Below are 21,280 nucleotides of genomic sequence, written 5' to 3'. Positions count from 1 at the left end.
ACAACACAAACACAATATATACACAACAGATAAACACAAAGTACAGATGATACAGATGAAGATTAGAAAAAAGAAGAGAAAGTCAACTCTTAAAATCTGATGGACTCTTCACACAACTCTCTGTCGAGCTTTGACATTGATGCTGTTTCTCTTTATTTAGACGACTGTCAACCTCCAGGACTTTTAAAATAAAGCATCACCTTCATTTTCTTACTGTTTGTGTGTGAACTCATAAAACTGTCAGTGTGTCATTATATACTACATAAATATCAATACATTCATCTCTTACATTGACATCAAATATTCAGAGGAAATAGATGAAATGTGTTTTTGTATTGTTGTAGCTCATGTGTATGTGATAAACAGATTGTTGACATGTTTATTATGTTGAAGATTTCATTTCTATCACTGACTGACAGCACTAATAATTTGTTTTTCTATTTCTTGATCTGAAACTGATGATGATCTCATATCTGATTGTCTTTCTCTTTCATTTTCTTCAACTTACAGTTGGTGATAAAAATGTAAAGATGTCTGATCTTCAGTATGAATATGATGGTGAATAAGAAGACACAATAGTGACATCACATATACTTCCTCTTAACCGTATGAGTTGATTATTCAGTACTGCATCTGTATATGTATAAATGTATAAAGCCTTATGTATTGAGCCTCCTAAGTGTTAAGACTAGGTCTCAGCTCCTAAATTATTTAAGAGAGCTGGAGAGGTCTCCTAACCTAGTTAAGAATAACAAGAGGGCAGCAGAGAGGTGGAGATCATGCCCTTTACAACAAAAAATGTGTTGGAATTATTTTCATTTAAATGTATTTCTATAACACTTTTGACTAATTTGTTGTTGTATTGTTGCGAAGTTGAAATTTTTTTAAATATAAGTTGTAAACAATTGAAGTAAGTTTTTAAGTTGAGCCGCTTTTACGTTTTACAGTTTATGACAGGTAAATAAAATAACATAAAATGTAAATAAAATCTACAATAAAAATGTGAAGTATCTACAAGATTGCAGTGGCACTATTAATATCACTTTACATGTAATAGAGTATACAACCCCTGACCCAAAACATAATGTTATCAATGTTAGCAGTGCGCAAGCCAAAAGTGAAAGTGACAAAGGTGGCAAAAATGGTGTTTAATTGAAGAAATCCAACTTAACTTGATCATCTTGTTCAGGCTTGATCATCAAAGTATTTTTTAACTATGTGTTTGAAAACTTTAGTCTTTTCTTTATAAACAGCTTGTGAGTGAAATCAAAATGATGTGATTCATCATCTTAATTTTTAAATAGCATTACGTTTGTTTGTTTATTTCATTAACATGTTGAAACTTAATCAAAATGTTGCAAAATTGTGTAAAATAAATGCATGTACTTATTTGTAATATTATTAAACATTTCGTGAAGCAAATTTAAATTAAAATTTTCAAATACTAATATAATTGTAATGTCTTCATGATTCATGAATGTATGGTGTCAACTACTGTATAAAGTAATGATTAAATGAAAAGAAGGGGTGGGAAATTAAATGCTGAAGAACAAAGACAAAACATTAAGCGTTTGAAGTCATAAAGATAGGACATAGTAGGACAAATAGATTATGATCAGATTAAAAAAATAGAAACAAAAAAGTTTTTACAACTTTTCACAATGTTATATTTTCATTGTAATAAGGTATTGTTGCAGCACAACATTAAAAACAAAAATAAAATAACACCTAAATAATCCACAATCCAATCTAAATAAAACAAAAAGGACGTTTTTAAAACACTGTAAAATACCTAATTGGCACGTTTTCTTATTACCTCTGTTCATGTGGTGTTTTACGTTGGTTTAAATGTATGTTGGCCCACCACCCCTACAGAAATTAACCATGGTTTTATTGTGGTAAAAGTTTAACCACCAAACACAGAACATTCCCCTAACATTCCCTTTTGGTTCCAAATAAGAACGTTCTAGGATCGTTCCCTCTAGGTTATTTTTAATAACATAAAGGGGACCTTCCCAGAATGCTCCCTTTGGGTTAAGACCTATGTGGGCAAAATAATTTTATCCTTGAAATACATCTTTATTGAAATAATTACTTTTGGTTGAATGTCACTTTTATACAAAGAGCAAATAATATCACAGATAAGATGATCAATGTAACTCTTAAATAAAATAAGAAAAATGATAATGCTAATGTTAATTATAATGTTCACCATATGAATTTTAAAATATTAATTTTATTTGAACTTGCCCAGCTGAAAATGAGAGAAAATAAGAAATGTCAGAAAGTCCATCAGTTTGTTAATTAAATGTTTCAAACATTCTGAAAGGAGTCTGATTAGTGGAGTCAGATATTTCATATAAGGAGACATCATTATGACCTGCTCACTGCTACGACACATTACACTTGACAAAGTAATCCTGCTTTAATTGCAAATTTCTTCACATAATATAATATTATATTTCATATTACATTTGCTGAAAATAGGCGGATTGAAAACATTTAAAGGAACACGCCCACATTTTGGGAATTTACCTTGTTCACCGTATTCCCCAGAGTTAGACAAGTCCATACCTTTCTCACGCTAAAGTGTGACAATATTGGTTCCAAAAAAGGCAAGGAAATAAGTTACTTCTGGCCGTTTTCAATCGGAAGGCTGCAGCCTCCGTAGGTCGCCTATGCAGGCTGCATACGTCATCGATCCTGGTTTAACTTAACTGAGCATTACATTCGCAAGTCATAAACATATTACAACAAATTACGATTAACTAAGAATAATAATCAACTTTATAATTGTAAATATTCTGAAATAAGTTGATAGAAATGCGACCTCCGGAAGGCTGCAGCCTTCAGATTGAGAAACGGACTCTGTATCATTGTTTAGTTCTTTATAGGTTTCATGTTTTTAAAGTTTTAAGGTTGACCAGTTTGATTATAATAAATAGCACCTGTGCTTTTTTTGTACAATTACTTTTATTTATTAGTGTCAACATTCTATTGTTTATGTTTAACAGCTAACAAGTTACTCATTTTCTAAAATAAGGAAAAGAGACTGTGAAGACACTTTATTATAACTGAAAGTCCAGTGTAACACATTTTTGTTACTTGAGTGCAATAAATGTTTTTTTTTTTTTAAATATGAGAATCGTTATTCCCATAGAGAAAAATCATGATTCACATTTTAGCACGAATCGTGCAGCCCTAGTTTCCAGAGGAATCGCAGGACAGCTGGAGCCTTTTTGTAGAACCTGTATGGAACTTCATTAGGCCTTGTTCTACCTTACTCCACCTGGGTGGACTGATATCCAGTTCGTGCTCTGGTGGGTTGACTGGTGGCATGTCATATGGGAGTGTAACTTTTTCCTGGTGTCTGTCATATTTGCACAATTTCAGTTGTTCTTCCAGTGTGTACAGAAAGATAAGAATCCCAAAGATTGAGTTTAAATTTAGCTACCAAATGCTGTAGACCTGATACAGTATGTGCACTTTTATAGACATCATTAATTATGAATGAATTGTTGTTTACAATGACCTCACAGGGCAGGGCATGAGGAAAATCAAGAGTGAGGGTCTGATTTCTTTATACAGACATGGTTGTAAATTGTCAAACTGAGAATAATGAAAATTCTATTTAAGTTTAGATGACCTATATCTAATGAGTTATAAGCTTGTTTGTTTGTGAAAGTACATTTTGTAATTTGTAAATGGGTCAATGATGTGACGCCTACATTTTTGATGGCAACTCTCAAATTTTACAACAAACATATGCGATGATTACTTATAAAAACTCAAAAGAAATGCTATTTATTTTTTTCTAAACTTAAATTAATGAGAACAAAAACAAGGAATTTAATTCATTTTAAGATAAAAACATGCCCTATGGTGCAACAATTATTTAAGGCTACAGTCAATTAATCTAGATAAAAAACTGTTTCATCACCTGATTTAAGATCTGTTGTATATGACTTGATGTTGATATCCCTTAATGTATACTTGAGGCACCGATGAGACTCTGTGGGATGGTTATTTGAGTGACCCTCTGCCACACTACTCTTCACCCCTTCCATCTCCTGAGATTTCTCCTTTCTCGTAACTCAGTGCATAACCCTTGACATGACCTAACCTCAATCTCACCACAACCCGACCATACACGCTAACCCGTTTGACTAAGGCCAGAAGGCCCACTGTCGTCGTTAATGCAGGTTCAGTGTCAAACTATTCAAGACCACAAGAAAACGCAAAAATCTCACTGCAACCCGACCATGCGTGCCAACCCATTTGACGAAGGCCAGAGGCCCCACTGTTGTCCTTAATGCAGGTTCAGTGGCAAACAGGTTGGCAAACTATCTACCGCAATTATCCAACAACACCGATCTATTGTATAGGACTTGATGTTAATATCCCTTAATACTTACCTGAGGCATCGTTGAGACTCCGTGGGATGGTCATTTGAGTGATGGCACCCTTCAAGTGGGTGCCCTCCTTCCTGGGTGTTTAATAATATATTATAATACAAATTTATGTCTAAACAACATTCTTAAAGTTTGAGCAATTGCAACAGATTTTTTTGTATTTTAGAATTGGCCTGATGAAATCCTTAGTCATTGATCCAAATACCTCTGATGTGTAGATCTGATTTTATTATAAACATTTTGACCACTAGATGACACTGACTTCACATTGTGGGGGTACCTTCAAAACATGTGGCTGAAAAAATGAAAGAGCATTTTTTGATAGGAAGTGAAGATTCCAGTTCATGAAAAGCATCTCATATAAGGGGCCGAAGATATATCAGTGATTATGACTACATTTTCCTATTTTTAAACTGCATAACAACAAAATCAGTGCATTGTACAATAGGCTTTTTCTACAAACATGTATTTTCAAACTGCATACAACAAAATTAGTGCATTGTAAGATGTCCAAGTAGGCTTTTTCTACATCCAGACATGTTCATATGTTGTATTTTAAAACTGCATAACAACATAAGTGCACTGTAAGATGCTTTAATTTACATTTAAAGGGGTAAACAAGAGCCATATCACACTCATTGAGAATTTAACTTATTTACTCACTTTAGTACACATGACAAAAAAGTTTACAATATGTAACATAACATTGTTTTATGCTGTTTTTGTCAAAGCTAATTATTTCACTACCCCTATTTAAACTACAACAGCCATCTTAATAACTGGCGAACATTAGTCTAGCTCAGGGACGGGCAACTGGCGGCCCGAGGGCTGCACACGGGCCGGGGAAAATTTTAATACGGCCCGCTGGCCCATATTATACTTAATCAAATACTTTTAAAATGATGATTTTTGTATTAGGACGTAAATACTCCCAACCAGGAGGGGGCGCTAGGTCCCGCGGATCGTCACAGTAAGCATAGTCCCGTGTGTGAAGTAGAGGTCTTCACAGGTCCGAAAACCAGAGGTCGGACCTGAGATCTGATCAGGTTCGGGTCTAAAAGTTTCACGTGTGCCTCGGACACGGGTCAGGTACAATAATCGGGTCTCGGGTTATTTAAAATTAATGGGTTTTTGCCAAATGGACCCGGAAAGCCCTGAACTTTCGCATGTGTGTGTCAATGTCATTTTCAAACCTCTCCTTTGTTTGCCAAGAGCGCTTGCGACATTGTGTGGCTGGCGATAGGTTAATTTTCATCGAGACAGACATGTCAGATATTTTTAAATGAACATTTTAGCTGTTACCTTGGTGTCATCGTCATATAAACAAATGGAGCAGCTCGCCAAATTTGTTGCGAGGCCACCGGGGCTGCAGACTGAACACACGCCAGTTTACATTCGGGTCCAGTTGGGTTCAAAACAATGCCACTGGTTTGGCTGATTATTTATTTCAAATAATTTTGTTCTCTAAGGGCGGGATGAAAAACTCCTCTATACTAATTTAAAAGTGCCTTGCTTGTTACAGATATTAAAGCAATGCAGTTAAGAAATTTTATCTAAAATGCTTGTCCACTGAAAATAAAGTTATGATTCAGAATTAGCATAATTGCTAAGTTTTATAGTTAAAATCTTTAAAGACAGGTTAATTGTATTATTGTAGTTTCTTAATTAAGAAAATTAAGAATGATGTAAATTGTGCGTGTGGTTCTGGCCCCCTTGGTATAAAGGAAAAAAATGCTGGCCCTCTTCATTATCAAAGTTGCCCATCCCTGGTCTAGCTTCTAATAAGAGAAATTATACTTTTAGATTTCGTTAGAGCAGTAAAATCAGGTGTATGTTTGTCAGTAGATATGCGTTCAGTGGTGCAGGTGTTGGGCGCGATGGGTGATTAACTGCTACTAATTGTTTTAATGCGTTTCCTTTATTAAGACATCTAATGCATTGTGGATAAGCAAGTCATCATTGAGCCGCCATATCAAACAAAAAGTGTCAGAAAAGGCGGATTTCATAGGATTTGATGAATCGATATTGAATTGAGGAACAAATAATTGCAATGCATTGATGAATCGATATTTTTACCCAGCCCTAGAATTAAGACTTAGTTGATAGTTAAGAACAGTATGTTTGCTCCCAGACAAACACACACTTTTTAATAGCTTGGCACCTTACCTCATAAAAAACCCGCTAATTTTAAGGCACTGACGTCATGTCAGGTCGTCAGGTGGGTCGCACACATTGCTAGGCACTGATAGTTCAAGACGTTTGGTCAGACGTTCGATTAGCCGTTCATTGGTCGATTGGACGTTTGTTACTGCATGTTTTATCCTGCATACCCAGATAACCCACCAAAGATTAATAGTAAAGCGCCATCATCAGCTGCTGCTTTTGAAAGCAGGTGATGCCGATTTACAACTAATCAAGGAACCGGCTTTACTGAAGAGATGCGCAACTTTCTCCCTCTGAAATACGGGACACAAGATGGCCTGCCGCAGCGGTGCGGGTATGGTTTTGTGTAAATATACAGTGTATTCAAGTCATTTGTCAACATGATAGCTAATCTCCTAATTAAATATAAATTTGTAACTCTTATGCCTTGGCAACAGGTTTTTAAATGGTTTGTTAATTTAACTGAACCATTATCTTTAATATCTGTCTAAAGCCTGGAATACACTGCAGGATTTTTGCACTCCGTTAAAATCCTATTACACTGCGACAAGGATCTTACCCTGGAGTGCCGGAGCATTACAGAGTTTAGGTCCGACCCTAATCAAACTTACCCAACTGTGATTTTCTAGTGATCATAAAGAATTTGATTAGCTTGCTCAGGTGTGTGTGAGATCAGGGTTGGAGCTAAGCTCTGCAGTGCTCTGGCCCTCCAGAGTAAGATTTGGGGAACCCTGATGTAGACTGTACGACGATGTCACGGAGGCTTTGACGACTACGTCACACATTAGCGCAGCATCACCAGTATGCGCTAGTGGTAAACAAAAACCTGTACGCAGGCCGTAGCAGCAAGCACACTGTGCGTTGATCATGCTGAATTTCTGACATTGTCAGGAAACTACCGTAGGCTAACTTTGAATGCAAGTCAACATTAAATACTTTAAGTAAAACACACTTACAGTCTGTAAATCACAAGTGCGAGAATTTCCTAGCAAGGTTGGAAATGCCTTGGGGCATTTCAGATTGAGGCATTTTAGACAGGGCTGATGCTTGGGGCGCTTCAACAACTGACAGGTGGATGACATCAAAGTACCATGAGAGCATTTTGATAGCAGTCTCCCCTGTATGATTTCACAAAATGCTCTCACACGATTTGGATGTTATCTGCCGCTCGGTTCTTGTGGCACCACATAAAGTCGAACAAGCCTATTGTATCAGTCACTGGTTAGATCAGCGTAGCAGTCAAAAATGAAAAGAGGGACATCCCGTATGGGACAAATAAATTAGTCTCTAAATACGGGACGTCCCGACTAATACGGGGAAGTTGGCAACCCTACATGCAGCCCTAATTTTAGGTTACATTATGGAGCCAGAGAAAACAAAAAATAATATAATAATATTAATATAATTATATTGTAAATGTTTTTGTGATGCTAACATGTTGTAACACTAAAGTCTTTGGTAGCCACAAGTTTTTATAAAATAGCTGTTGGAAACCAGATGTTTGTTTTCTTAAGTTACAGACACCGGCCCTGTTGGTATCTGTTTTTATTGACTTAAACATGGTGAGGTTAAAATCTGTTATGGTGCTTTTCCATTGCATAGTACCCTACGGTTTGGTTTGGTTTAGTTTGGGTCTGGTCAGTTTACTTTTGGAAGCTTTTCCATTGGGTGCAGTACATAGTACCCGATACTTTTTTCGTACCACCTTGGTAGGGGTTCCAAGTGACCCGAGCTGATACCAAACGTGAAGCTAAAACACTGTAGGTCAATGATTAGTCTAAGAGAAGTATCATTGCTATAATGTAAATATTAGCTTTAGCTTACTGCTAGCTTGCGCTGTCTCAAGCAAACATGTTGTTATCTGTGTTCTGATATAAGTTTCCAAACACCCTTTTAGCGATGAAAAACACCATAACAGTTTTTTCCAGACTTGCAGTTTGTGGCGGCACATTCGCGACGTGCACGTCCGCATTATATATGCTTAAATGCAACTTGAATGAGGCTCAGCGGAGCGCCCTCGACTGATGCCACGGGTCGGGTGTTTGAACAGAAACTGTGTTCATGTGAGACAGAGGTAGTTATAAACGCGATGTGCAAACATCTATTTGTGGTGGCCAATTTTAATTTTGTGGCAGACTGAGAAATAAATGAATGTATGGGAATGTACAACAACGCTCTCACTTGTATAATGTCACAGCAGTAGGCGGCGTAAATATAACGACACCCCTATAATCCCTCCCACTCCGAAGTGATACTAAACTCGATGGAAAAGCTAACCACGCCAAAGTGAGGTGAGCTGACCCGACCCAAACTAAACTAAACCGTGGGGTGCTATGCAATGGAAAAGCGCCATTACTCTCTGTGTCTCTTGGTTTACTAACCTAGCATGTAGTGTACAGAAACTAAAATTTAGTGTACTTCTATGGGTAACGTTATTTCAACTGTGTATTTCACTCTCGAACATTCCTCAAAATATTGGCAGTGACCAAACGCGCCCTTGATCGGCGGATGGTCGGCGTCAAGAGGACGGATCACACCAGCAACTAAGGAAGATGAGTAAGGTCAAGGATGCCATCAACCAGGCCGAACAGGCCCAGAAGCGCTTGGCCGGAGACGTGGCCAGGAGTTCGGACGGGCGATGGACATGGGCTTTGACTGAATAGGTGCCACTCGACATCAAAAGAAGGCTTGGCCGCCCCGCAAAACGATGGCGGGACTCACTCGGACAAGACTTTGGTAGAGACTGGATGGGTCTGGCCAGGGACTTAAAAGGAGAATTTGTTGTGGCCTGCGTCTAAAGACTGAAATACAGGCTGATTGAAAGATAAATGTCACTGGTGCTTTACAAAGTGTGACTGTTAATTAACTCTTCTCACAAACATTACAGTGATAAGGTTTCTCTCCAGTATGAACTCTCTGATGGACTTGTAAGTAACGTTACAAGAGTAAATGTCATATCACACTAAGAGCATTTGAAAAATTTTTTTTACCTGTATGAATTCTCTTGTGATTTAGTAAGTTTGACTGGTGACTAAAACTCTTCCCACAAACGCTACAGTGTTAAGGTTTCTCTCCAGTATGAACTCTGATGGGGTTTTAAGGAACCTGAGTAAGCAAAGGTCATGTCACAACTAAGGGTATTTGAAAGGATTTTCACCTGTATGAATTCTCTTGTGAATTATTAGGTCATCCTGTTGTCTAAAACTCTTCCCACAGACACTACAGCTACAAGGTTTTTCTCCAGTATGAACTCTCTGATGAACTTTTAAGTTACATGACTGAACAAACGCCTTGTCACACTGAGAGCATTTGAAAGGTTTTTCACCTGTATGAAGTCTCTTGTGATTTAGTAATGTAGCCTTTACACTAAAACTCTTCCCACAGACACTACAGTGATAAGGTTTCTCTCCAGTATGAACTCTCTGATGAACTCTTAATTGAGATGACTTAGTGAAGCTCTTTCCACAGTGAGCGCAGACGTAAGGTTTCTCTCCAGTATGAACTCTCTGATGGGCTTGTAAGTAATGTGACTGAGCAAAGGTCTTGTCACACTGAAAGCATTTAAAAGGTTTTTCACCTGTATGAAGTCTCTGGTGCCTTCGTAAGGAATCCTTTAGACTAAAACTCTTTCCACAGACATGACAGTGATAAGGTTTCTCTCCATCATGAACTCTCTGATGGACTTTTAAGTTACTTGAACAAGTAAACGTCTTGTCACACTGAGAGCATTTGAAAGGTTTTTCTCCTGTATGAATTCTTTGATGAACTTTAAGAATTTGTTTGGTTTTGAAGTATTTTCCACATTCAGTGCAGTTGAAAGGCTTTTCATCATTGTGTGTCCTCATGTGATCATTTAGTTTAGAGGAAGAGACACAAATCTTCCCACACTGCTCACAGTGAAACTGCTTCTTCTTCTTCTTCTTCTTCTTCTTCTTCTTTTTCTCTCTGTGGTCTTCTGAATGAAGTTTCTTCTCTTGTAAGGTAGTAAAGCTGATCTCAGATCTGGTGAAGAGTTTCTGTTCTGTGTGTTTTCTCTCGTGTCTCTCTAAAAGTCTCTGTGAGCTGAATGTCTTTCCACAGGTGATGCAGGAAAGAGTTTGTGCTGTCAGTCGCTCTTTTGATGTTGAGGACGTTATTTCTATATCCAAACATGAATCACTCTTCACATCTGAAAGAAAAACAAAACAATTAAATTGTCTTTTCACTTTTATTTACACAAAGAAGGATGAAGAATTTAAATGCTTTATTGTTTTCTAGATTCACACATATAGACAGGTGTCAGTCCTGTTAATACAGCTGGGTCATTGCACATCAAATAAACCAAAATTTGTAAACATTAGGGGTGGCCCAGTTCACAAAACCCTCGGTTCGTATGGTCACGGTTCTCGGTTCAGTACGGTTCTTGTTGTTATTTTTTTTAACACTCCAGAAATGTATTATCTTATTAATGTATTAATTATCCATAATTTAGGATACAGTATTAAAAAAAGTTATATCATGTAATCATGCACAAACTGAATTTGACTTTAACCACATTATTGGGAACATCCCTGAGGAAAGCCAGGCGAGATTTTGACACAGCGAGAGGGAAGACATTGATGATTTCAACATGCTTTTCATTTATTTGGCAAAAAAGAGAATGTGTTTTGCCATCTACATGAACTTTGTGTGCATTTTTAGCACACAAACATAACTTGCATTTATCAAAATGCCAACTTCAGTGTCGCTTTAAGATTTATCACTGAGAGGCTGCTTAAATACTGCAGAGAGAATATGTGAACGAGAGAGAAACATAACGTTTACACCTGTAATATTTAAATCCGTCTCTTTTGTCCACTTTTGACCATTTCTGTCCTGATTACTTTAAGGGGCAGTTTATGAAATAAGATCGCGCAACTTTCACACGCTAGCAAAATGAAACTACGCGGAAATCAGCCGCTTTCGTTTTATCAACGAAAGGCTAAAAATAGCGCTGAATACGTAAAGACGTAAAACAGTGTTCATTACCTCAGATTAGATAAATGGTCGGAGAGAAGGCTGTCGCGTGTGGCTGTATCTATTGTTTTATTTCCGCTATCATCATAGGTAACATGAAATAAAAAAATTTTCCACACACCAAACTTATACGACGCTGGCGCATCCTCCAACTGCGGGCAGACTTCTTTTTCTCTCCCTCTTGCCATTTCTACACGTAACATGACCGGCAGCACTCACTCTCCACACCAGTCACCTCTTCTTTCGTGCTATTCCCGAAAGGGGAACACGCTATCTGAGGTCACATACAGGGCACGAGGCTACATACATTGCGTATGCCATGAACCGTTGAACCGTACGACACACACGCGCTCCGAACCGAGACAAGCGAACCGAACGGTTCGGATTTTTTTCATGAACCGTGTCACCCCTAGTAAACATAGAAACAGAAGCAAAGAAAAGGTAATTATTTGTATTATTTGTGTGGATTTCATGCCCAACCCCTCCCGGCCCTCAGCCACGCCCCCCGGCCACGGACGTATTTTTTGTACATTTGACCCTGTCTTTACCAAACCCCCCATACCCCCTCCATGCCCACCATCTATACGTTTGCAAGTTACCTGTTCCGAGATCCGGCACATGTCGGGTTCGAAAACATCAATTGGTTAAATGGAAAAGGTTCACAACCATCACACTGTTCCTGAACGTCACGCGGGCCTGACGTGCTGTCGCCTGGGTGGCCCCAACCGGGATCCCGAAGGACGCGCAGACTTCCCAACCCTACACCTAGGAGTTTGCACCGGGTCCACGCGCATGCGAGTAGGCGTTGGCACGCAAGTTTCAAATATGTCGTACGAGAGCTCTCCGGCAGCCTGCGTCGATTTCGGCAAGTTTAGACCTATCCCGGTGTGGCTCTTAACCTGACAGTTTCCCGCAAAACTTGGCACATGCACATGTCAAGATCCCCAAAGACGGACCCCGGAAACACAGACTCCTGTGACGTTCGAAAGAGAAGTTGTCGAGGCGGAGCTTGCACTGCGGTCGACACGTGCTATGGGTCTACGGTGTCAGGTAGATGAGGCGGTGGCCGCAACGTGCATGGGTTCCGTCGGCCAGAAGGCCCCTCTACAGAATGCTAAAGATTGCGGCCGAGAACCTTTCGAGCCTCGACTTCCAGACTCTAATTTTAGTGTATTTGCGAGGGCGCGCGTATTTTGGATACGTTGTACGAGAGCCCGCATGCCAATTTTAGCCACCCTACAACTTTTCCCGGCAGCACCGGCAACCTGACAGTTTCCTGCGACTTGCCGTGGGTTCGATGACGGGGTCAGATTGGGTCGAAAATCGGCACGTGCACTATCGGAGGTCCCGCCAGACAGACCCCCAAAACACAGACTGCTGTGATGTTACTTAAAAGGGGGTCGGCCATTCGCATGAATGTGCGTCTCGGGGCGGTGACTCATTGCGAATTGGACCTACGGCCCTTATGTGTCAAGTTATTCCATAAAAAAGTGTGTTTGCATACATGTCGTACCTGCACGACAGTGACCTTCGCGCGATCTGGTAGGGCTGTCACGGTAACCGCAATCCTGCACTGTAAAACATTATAGCCTCATTAAGTTATGTGTACTAACATTTGCTATTTAGTTCTACTACACACAGCAAGTTTTAGATATTCAACTCTAGTCTGTAAGTTTTCACAAAGTTAAACTTAAAGTTACATATTGTCTTAACTACTTGTGAGTTGTCTCTGTGATGTGAATGTTCATTTAACTAACTTCTGTAAGTTATGAATCACAACGAGAGGGAGGGGTCGTGTCCTGAAAAGACCGGGAAAATTTCAGTTAACTTTACCTCAGACACAGCGCTCATCTGAAATGACGAATAATACATTTTTTTGCAAGGCTGCAAAGGAGGTATGTATGATTTTTTTGTCTTGATGTAATAAAGATGCCCTTTATACATTTTTAGATAAAAATATTGCGTTTAAAGTAAAGAAAATATGCAGACATCGAGCCTGCTTTGCGAATGCGTCGTCGTCAGGATATTTCTCTGCTTTCACATCGAAGCATCAAAAGTTAAAAGAGTTTAATACACCATGGGGACAATTTTGGATATTTCAATTGGTTGTGCGTAACGTTATATCGATTATTTCGATTATAAATATAGCTTACAGTTTAACATTTTAACAGTTACGTTAGCTTAACAGATTTGTTTGTTCACTGTCAATGTGAATTAATCACGGGCTGAGTCTTCGTTTACTTTCAATATGTTTACATGGTACGTTTTTAATATGACTAAAGTTAAGCGTTTAAGAAACGGGTAATGTTGTATTATTGTGGTGCTTGAGGGATTTTTATCCTCGTCGTGCGATTAAGGGCACGAGGGGCATATGCGTTGAAATGAACGCAAATAGTGTCTAATAAGTGTTCGAGGATCTGTTCGTCTGACATAAAGGCCATAAAAAACCTTTAAATAGATTTATATCTCTCAGTCACTTAACAAGTGGACACAATCTCTGTTCGTTTCCACAGAATTATGTGTTTAAGTCTCGCAGGGCAGCCATTTCAGGCTACTGCGCACGCGCAAAGGTTTGCAACCTCTCGCCAGAGAATCCCCTTTACATGTTGATGGTAACAGCTGTGTTGCGTATAGTTAATCTTTTTTTCTTTGATTATTGCGATCTAATCAGTGGCTTTAAATGCTGTTCGTGCTATCTGTGTTTCTGGATTTACAAGTAGGACGCACGTGTTTGCTGAACATACAGGACACCATATGATTAAAAACTGCCTCCCTAATCTTGTCATAAATAACAGGTATTTGCATGATTTTTACCATTTTATAATCTGTATGTCGTATTTTTGGTATTTTGTACAAGAGTACTAAGTATTTTGATCATAGCGATTACAGTGGTGTAAGTTACTGGATCGCAGACGACCATAGACTGTAAAAAAAATAGATCACGACCCACGGTTCGGCTCCCATGCGATTCGCGGATTAATATCTATACAAAGTTTGTCATTTGCATGTGTATTAAAGTCTTGCAAATGTTAACACTCAAGTGATTTTTAAACAATTTAACCACAAAAGTCTGTTTTTACTTTTTACAGTCTCGTTTTGTCACTCTGCATCTTGTGGCTGATAAGCTATTGAAGAAGAGCTGTCCATCACTTTATGGACATTCAAGTTAACATAAGGTATTGTAAACGCAATGTTACCTAATACTATCAACTTAATACATTTACTGTAAACTGTGCAGTTCTTCACTCATACAATTTCATGTTTTTTTTCCTAATCTGCTTTTATTACTTTGTCTTGTTTGTTACTCTGCATCTTTGCGGCCGCCCATCACTTTGACGACGTTCAAGTTAACATAAGGTATTGTAAAAGCAATGTTGCCTAATACTATCAACTTAATACATTTACTGTAAACTGTGCAGTTCTTTACTCATACAGTTTCATGTTTTTTTTCTAGTCCGCTTGCTATTGAAGAAGAGCTGCCCATCACTTTGACGACGTTCAAGTTAACATAAGGTATTGTAAAAGCAATGTTGCGTAATACTATCAACTTAATACATTTACTGTAAACTGTGCAGTTCTTTACTCATACAATTTCATGTTTTTTTTCTAGTCCGCTTGCTATTGAAGAAGAGCTGCCCATCACTTTGACGACGTTCAAGTTAACATAAGGTATTGTAAAAACAATGTTGGCCTAATACTGTCAACTTAATACATTTACTGTAAACTGTGCAGTTCTTCACTCATACAATTTCATGTTTTTTTTTTCTAATCTGCTTTTATTACTTTGTCTTGTTTTGTTACTCTGCATCTTTGCGGCCGCCCATCACTTTGACGACGTTCAAGTTAACATAAGGTATTGTAAAAGCAATGTTGCCTAATACTATCAACTTAATACATTTACTGTAAACTGTGCAGTTCTTTACTCATACAATTTCATGTTTTTTTTCTAGTCCGCTTGCTATTGAAGAAGAGCTGCCCATCACTTTGACGACGTTCAAGTTAACATAAGGTATTGTAAAAACAATGTTGGCCTAATACTATCAACTTAATACATTTACTGTAAACTGTGCAGTTCTTCACTCATACAATTTCATGTTTTTTTTTTCCTAATCTGCTTTTATTACTTTGTCTTGTTTTGTTACTCTGCATCTTTGCGGCCGCCCATCACTTTGACGACGTTCAAGTTAACATAAGGTATTGTAAAAGCAATGTTGCCTAATACTATCAACTTAATACATTTACTGTAAACTGTGCAGTTCTTCACTCATACAATTTCATGTTTTTTTTCTAGTCCGCTTGCTATTGAAGAAGAGCTGCCCATCACTTTGACGACGTTCAAGTTAACATAAGGTATTGTAAAAACAATGTTGGCCTAATACTATCAACTTAATACATTTACTGTAAACTGTGCAGTTCTTCACTCATACAATTTCATGTTTTTGTTTCCTAATCTGCTTTTATTACTTTGTCTTGTTTGTTACTCTGCATCTTTGCGGCCGCCCATCACTTTGACGACGTTCAAGTTAACATAAGGTATTGTAAAAGCAATGTTGCGTAATACTATCAACTTAATACATTTACTGTAAACTGTGCAGTTCTTTACTCATACAATTTCATGTTTTTTTTCTAGTCCGCTTGCTATTGAAGAAGAGCTGCCCATCACTTTGACGACGTTCAAGTTAACATAAGGTATTGTAAAAACAATGTTGGCCTAATACTATCAACTTAATACATTTACTGTAAACTGTGCAGTTCTTCACTCATACAATTTCATGTTTTTTTTTTCCTAATCTGCTTTTATTACTTTGTCTTGTTTTGTTACTCTGCATCTTTGCGGCCGCCCATCACTTTGACGACGTTCAAGTTAACATAAGGTATTGTAAAAGCAATGTTGCCTAATACTATCAACTTAATACATTTACTGTAAACTGTGCAGTTCTTTACTCATACAATTTCATGTTTTTTTTCTAGTCCGCTTGCTATTGAAGAAGAGCTGCCCATCACTTTGACGACGTTCAAGTTAACATAAGGTATTGTAAAAACAATGTTGGCCTAATACTATCAACTTAATACATTTACTGTAAACTGTGCAGTTCTTCACTCATACAATTTCATGTTTTTTTTTTCCTAATCTGCTTTTATTACTTTGTCTTGTTTTGTTACTCTGCATCTTTGCGGCCGCCCATCACTTTGACGACGTTCAAGTTAACATAAGGTATTGTAAAAGCAATGTTGCCTAATACTATCAACTTAATACATTTACTGTAAACTGTGCAGTTCTTCACTCATACAATTTCATGTTTTTTTTTCGTAATCTGCTTTTATTACTTTGTCTTGTTTTGTTACTCTGCATCTTTGCGGCCGCCCATCACTTTGACGACGTTCAAGTTAACATAAGGTATTGTAAAAGCAATGTTGCCTAATACTATCAACTTAATACATTTACTGTAAACTGTGCAGTTCTTTACTCATACAATTTCATGTTTTTTTTTCTAGTCCGCTTGCTATTGAAGAAGAGCTGCCCATCACTTTGACGACGTTCAAGTTAACATAAGGTATTGTAAAAACAATGTTGGCCTAATACTATCAACTTAATACATTTACTGTAAACTGTGCAGTTCTTCACTCATACAATTTCATGTTTTTTTTTTCCTAATCTGCTTTTATTACTTTGTCTTGTTTGTTACTCTGCATCTTTGCGGCCGCCCATCACTTTGACGACGTTCAAGTTAACATAAGGTATTGTAAAAGCAATGTTGCCTAATACTATCAACTTAATACATTTACTGTAAACTGTGCAGTTCTTTACTCATACAATTTCATGTTTTTTTTCTAGTCCGCTTGCTATTGAAGAAGAGCTGCCCATCACTTTGACGACGTTCAAGTTAACATAAGGTATTGTAAAAACAATGTTGGCCTAATACTATCAACTTAATACATTTACTGTAAACTGTGCAGTTCTTCACTCATACAATTTCATGTTTTTTTTTCCTAATCTGCTTTTATTACTTTGTCTTGTTTCTTACTAGGGGTGGCACGGTTCACAAAACCCTCGGTTCGGTTCGTATCACGGTTCTATGGTCACGGTTCACGGTTCAGTACGGTTCTTGTTGTTATTTTTTCTTTAAATTTTTAACACTCCAGAAATGTATTATCTTATTAATGTATTAATTATCCATAATTTGGACCATCTCTGAGGAAAGCCAGGTGAGATTTTGATAGAGCAAGAGGGAAGACATTGATGATTTTAACGTGCTTTTCATTTATTTGGCAAAAAAGAGAATGTGTATTGCCATCTACATTAACTTTATGTGCATTTTTAGCACACAAAGATAACTTGCATTTATTAAAATGCCAACTTCAGTGTAGCTCTTAGATTTATCACTGAGAGGCTGCTTTAATACTGCAGAGAGTTTATGTGGACGAGAGAGAAACATAACCTTTGCACCTGTAATATTTAAATCTCTTTAAGTCTCTTTTGTCCACTTTTGACCACTTCTGATTACTTTGAGGGGCAATTTCTGAAATAAGATCGCGCAACTTTCACACGCTAGCAAAATGAAACTACGCGGAAATCAGCCGCTTTAATTTTATCAATGAAAGGCTAAAAATAGCGCTGAATATGAAAAGACGTAAAACATTGTCAGTACCTCAGATTAGATAAATGGTCGGAGAGAAGGCGATCTCCTGTGGCTGTTGGAGCATATTCAACCCATAGACTGCAGTTCTATCTATTGTTTTATTTCCGCTGTCATCATAAGTAACATGAAATAAAAATATGTTTCCACACACCAAACTTATACGACGCTGGCGCATCCTCCAACTGCGGGCAGACTTCCTTTTCTCTCCCACTTGCCATTTCTACACGTAACATAACCCGCAGTACTTATACTCCAAACCAGTCACCTCTTCTTTCGCGCGAAAGGGAAACACGCTATCTGAGGTCACATACAGGGCATGAGACTACATTGCGCATGCCATGAACCGTTGAACCGTGCGGTACACACGCGCTCCGAACCGAGACAAGCGAACCGAACGGTTCGGATTTTTTTCATGGACCGTGCCACCCCTATTTCTTACTCTGCATCTTTGCGGCCGCCCATCACTTTGACGACGTTCAAGTTAACATAAGGTATTGTAAAAGCAATGTTGCCTAATACTATCAACTTAATACATTTACTGTAAACTGTGCAGTTCTTCACTCATACAATTTCATGGTTTTTTTTTTCTAGTCCACTTTTCCTACACTCTTAGAAAGGATGTGTTAATTTTTTACACATCATTGTGCGGTAAGCTTTTAACACATTATGTGTAATTTTAACACATTGTGTGTCATTTTGTGTTGATTTTGTGTTCAAGTATAACACATGTTGTGTTAAAAGTAACACAAAATGTGTTGTTTCAATTAGAGCCCGACCGATTTATCGTTTTGCCGATTTTATCGGCCGATATGAGCCTGTCGCAGATATATCTGTATCGGTGTATAAGCCGCAGATATGAAGCCGATATGAACGTTCCTTACAGAAGACATTAAATGCTTTTGAAAGATGTAAGTACTTGTTTGTCCAGCAGAGTGCGCCCTACTGGTTGCTAATGGTGACCCAGGTCACTCACTGTAGTGACACCAGCCAACCCCCCTTCACTTCAGTCAGTCCCTCAGTTCAGGTGGTGGCAGTCACGCGGTTTCTTCACAACATTTTACACCTGGTGTTAAGACGCGCTTTGGTCGATTGGATTATAAGTGGGCGAGAAAGACACATTCCGGTTTACATTTGGTGTTTTTAATCCGTCTCTTTTGTCCACTTGCGAGTTGTTTAAAACGCAAGAGGAAGAAATGACGCGAGGCGGAGAAAGGACACGCTTAAACTGACGCGCAGTCTGTGGGAGTACAGATGCTTGTATGCTCATTTCAAAGCAATTGATTAAATAAACTTGCGCAACTTTACACCCTCGCTAAATTAAAGAGGCGGAGAGCAGACGCTTTAGTTTTATAAAAGTTTAAAGTACCGGCAGAACACTGTGGGTTCGCGTCATAAAAACGTTGTGCAGTACATTAAACATAAGCCTACATCAGTATGTTGTCAGTAAAGCATTGTCGTCTTAACAGTAAGTTTCTAATTAATTTGTGAAGTACATAACTTACTGTAAAGCAAATAAACAATGACTTTATAAGTTTCCATTTTCAAAATAAGCCCAATATAACATTATTCTTGTCAAAACTGACAATCATTTAAGTTATATGTATTTTGTTTTGTTTGTGTTTTAAAGTTATTTATAATTAGTCAAGTTTACTGTTTTATGCACTTATATCAGAATCATTTTGGATAATAAAGTTTTTGGTTAACTTGTAAAACACACCTGCCTATATTACATATCTTTGTCACGTCATTTTAAGTGTTTGATCACCACATTTGTGAGTGATCATTGCAAAAAAAGTATTTATATATAGTATATTCTGTTAATGTATATAGGGTATTATATGTACAGTAGCCTGCTGTAGTATAATATACTGTAGTATATGTGTACTGTACTATAATATACACATAAAGAATATCGGCCGATATATCGTTATCAGTGTTTTTTTACTCCCTAATATCTGTATCGGCATCGGACCCATAAAATGCATATCGGTCGGGCTCTAGTTTCAATAATAACACAGAGATGGGTGGATTCCAGGACGACGCAGTTAATGTGTTGTCCCAGAATCAACACTAATGTGTTGTTTTTAACACATTCGTTCTAAGAGTGTACATTGTCTCGTTTTGTCACTCTGCATCTGTGTGGCTGCATAGAAGAAGAGCTGCTCATCGCTTTGAGGACATTCAAGTTAACATAAGGTATTGTAAAAACAATGTTGCCAAATGCTATCAACTTGGTGCTTATTCTTTAGACTTAGCAGTTCTTCACTCGTAGTACAATTTCATAAGCTAAGCCTAAGCTGCTTTTTCTAACTTTAGTCTCTTTTTCACACTTCTACAGCAGTTGGTGCATTAAGATACCTCTCAGAGTTATTGTGTCATCTCAAGAAATAAGGTGTGTCACCCTAGAGAGTGTTCCTGAGTCAGTCAAGGAGCTATGTGTGACATGGTGCATCATTCTGGGCTTGCAAGGAAACTTTCTTCTACACTTTGAGGATCCAGACTTTGGAAATGAGCACTGCAATTTCACCGATATTAAAGATCTACCATCAGATCGAGTGACACTGAAAGTTTTGTTGACAGCTTCTGGTTCGATTTCTGACTTTGCATTACAATTACTAGTGCCTCATCAGTGGAATGGCCTGATCCTTTTGTTATTCCTGATTTCTCTCATGATGTTGAACTTCAGTTGAGCGCTGCAAATGATGCCTATGCCAGGGATGGAACAGTAATGGTCATTTCCAATGGTGTTAAATACTATACAAACTAGCTGATGTAAAATGTTGACTGTTTCCAAGGTCCATCGGTTTATTTTGTAAAAGACTTTCTGGTAACACTTTATTATAATGTTCATTAGTTAACTGCATTAGTTAACATGAACTAATGATGAACTGCACATGAAGTTCAGCATTTATTAATCTTTATTAATGTTAATTTCAACCATTACTAATACTTTATTAAAATTTGGTTAACGTTAGTTAATGCACCGTGAAATAACATGAACAAACAATGAACAGCTTTATTTCTATTAACTAACATTAACAAAGATGAATAAATACTGTAACAAATGTA

General features: G+C 37.8%; 3 protein-coding genes across 3 annotated transcripts in view; 1 reads left to right on the top strand and 2 right to left on the bottom strand.

Annotated features, from left to right (window-relative positions):
* Positions 1-3,116, top strand: part of LOC135771672 (uncharacterized) — a 62,682-nt gene extending 59,566 nt beyond the window's left edge. Inside the window, exon 17 of the mRNA XM_073815428.1 lies at positions 511-3,116. Coding sequence (XP_073671529.1) covers positions 511-517 — 7 coding nt within the window. The 3' untranslated portion in view covers positions 518-3,116. The remainder of the gene's footprint in view (positions 1-510) is intronic.
* The window catches only part of LOC135771698 (uncharacterized), a 232,922-nt gene that overhangs the window by 72,404 nt on the left and 139,238 nt on the right, over positions 1-21,280 (bottom strand). The window lies entirely within an intron of this gene.
* Positions 3,327-21,280, bottom strand: part of LOC135771732 (uncharacterized) — a 34,491-nt gene continuing 16,537 nt past the window's right edge. The window contains exon 3 of the mRNA XM_065282118.2: positions 3,327-10,743. Within this exon, the coding sequence (XP_065138190.1) occupies positions 9,707-10,743 (1,037 nt within the window). The 3' untranslated portion in view covers positions 3,327-9,706. The remainder of the gene's footprint in view (positions 10,744-21,280) is intronic.

Source organism: Paramisgurnus dabryanus, chromosome 8 (assembly GCF_030506205.2).
Source record: "Paramisgurnus dabryanus chromosome 8, PD_genome_1.1, whole genome shotgun sequence".
Taxonomy (NCBI): domain Eukaryota; kingdom Metazoa; phylum Chordata; class Actinopteri; order Cypriniformes; family Cobitidae; genus Paramisgurnus; species Paramisgurnus dabryanus.
Note: the sequence above shows the minus strand (reverse complement) of the source record. Positions and strands in the feature narration are given on the sequence as shown.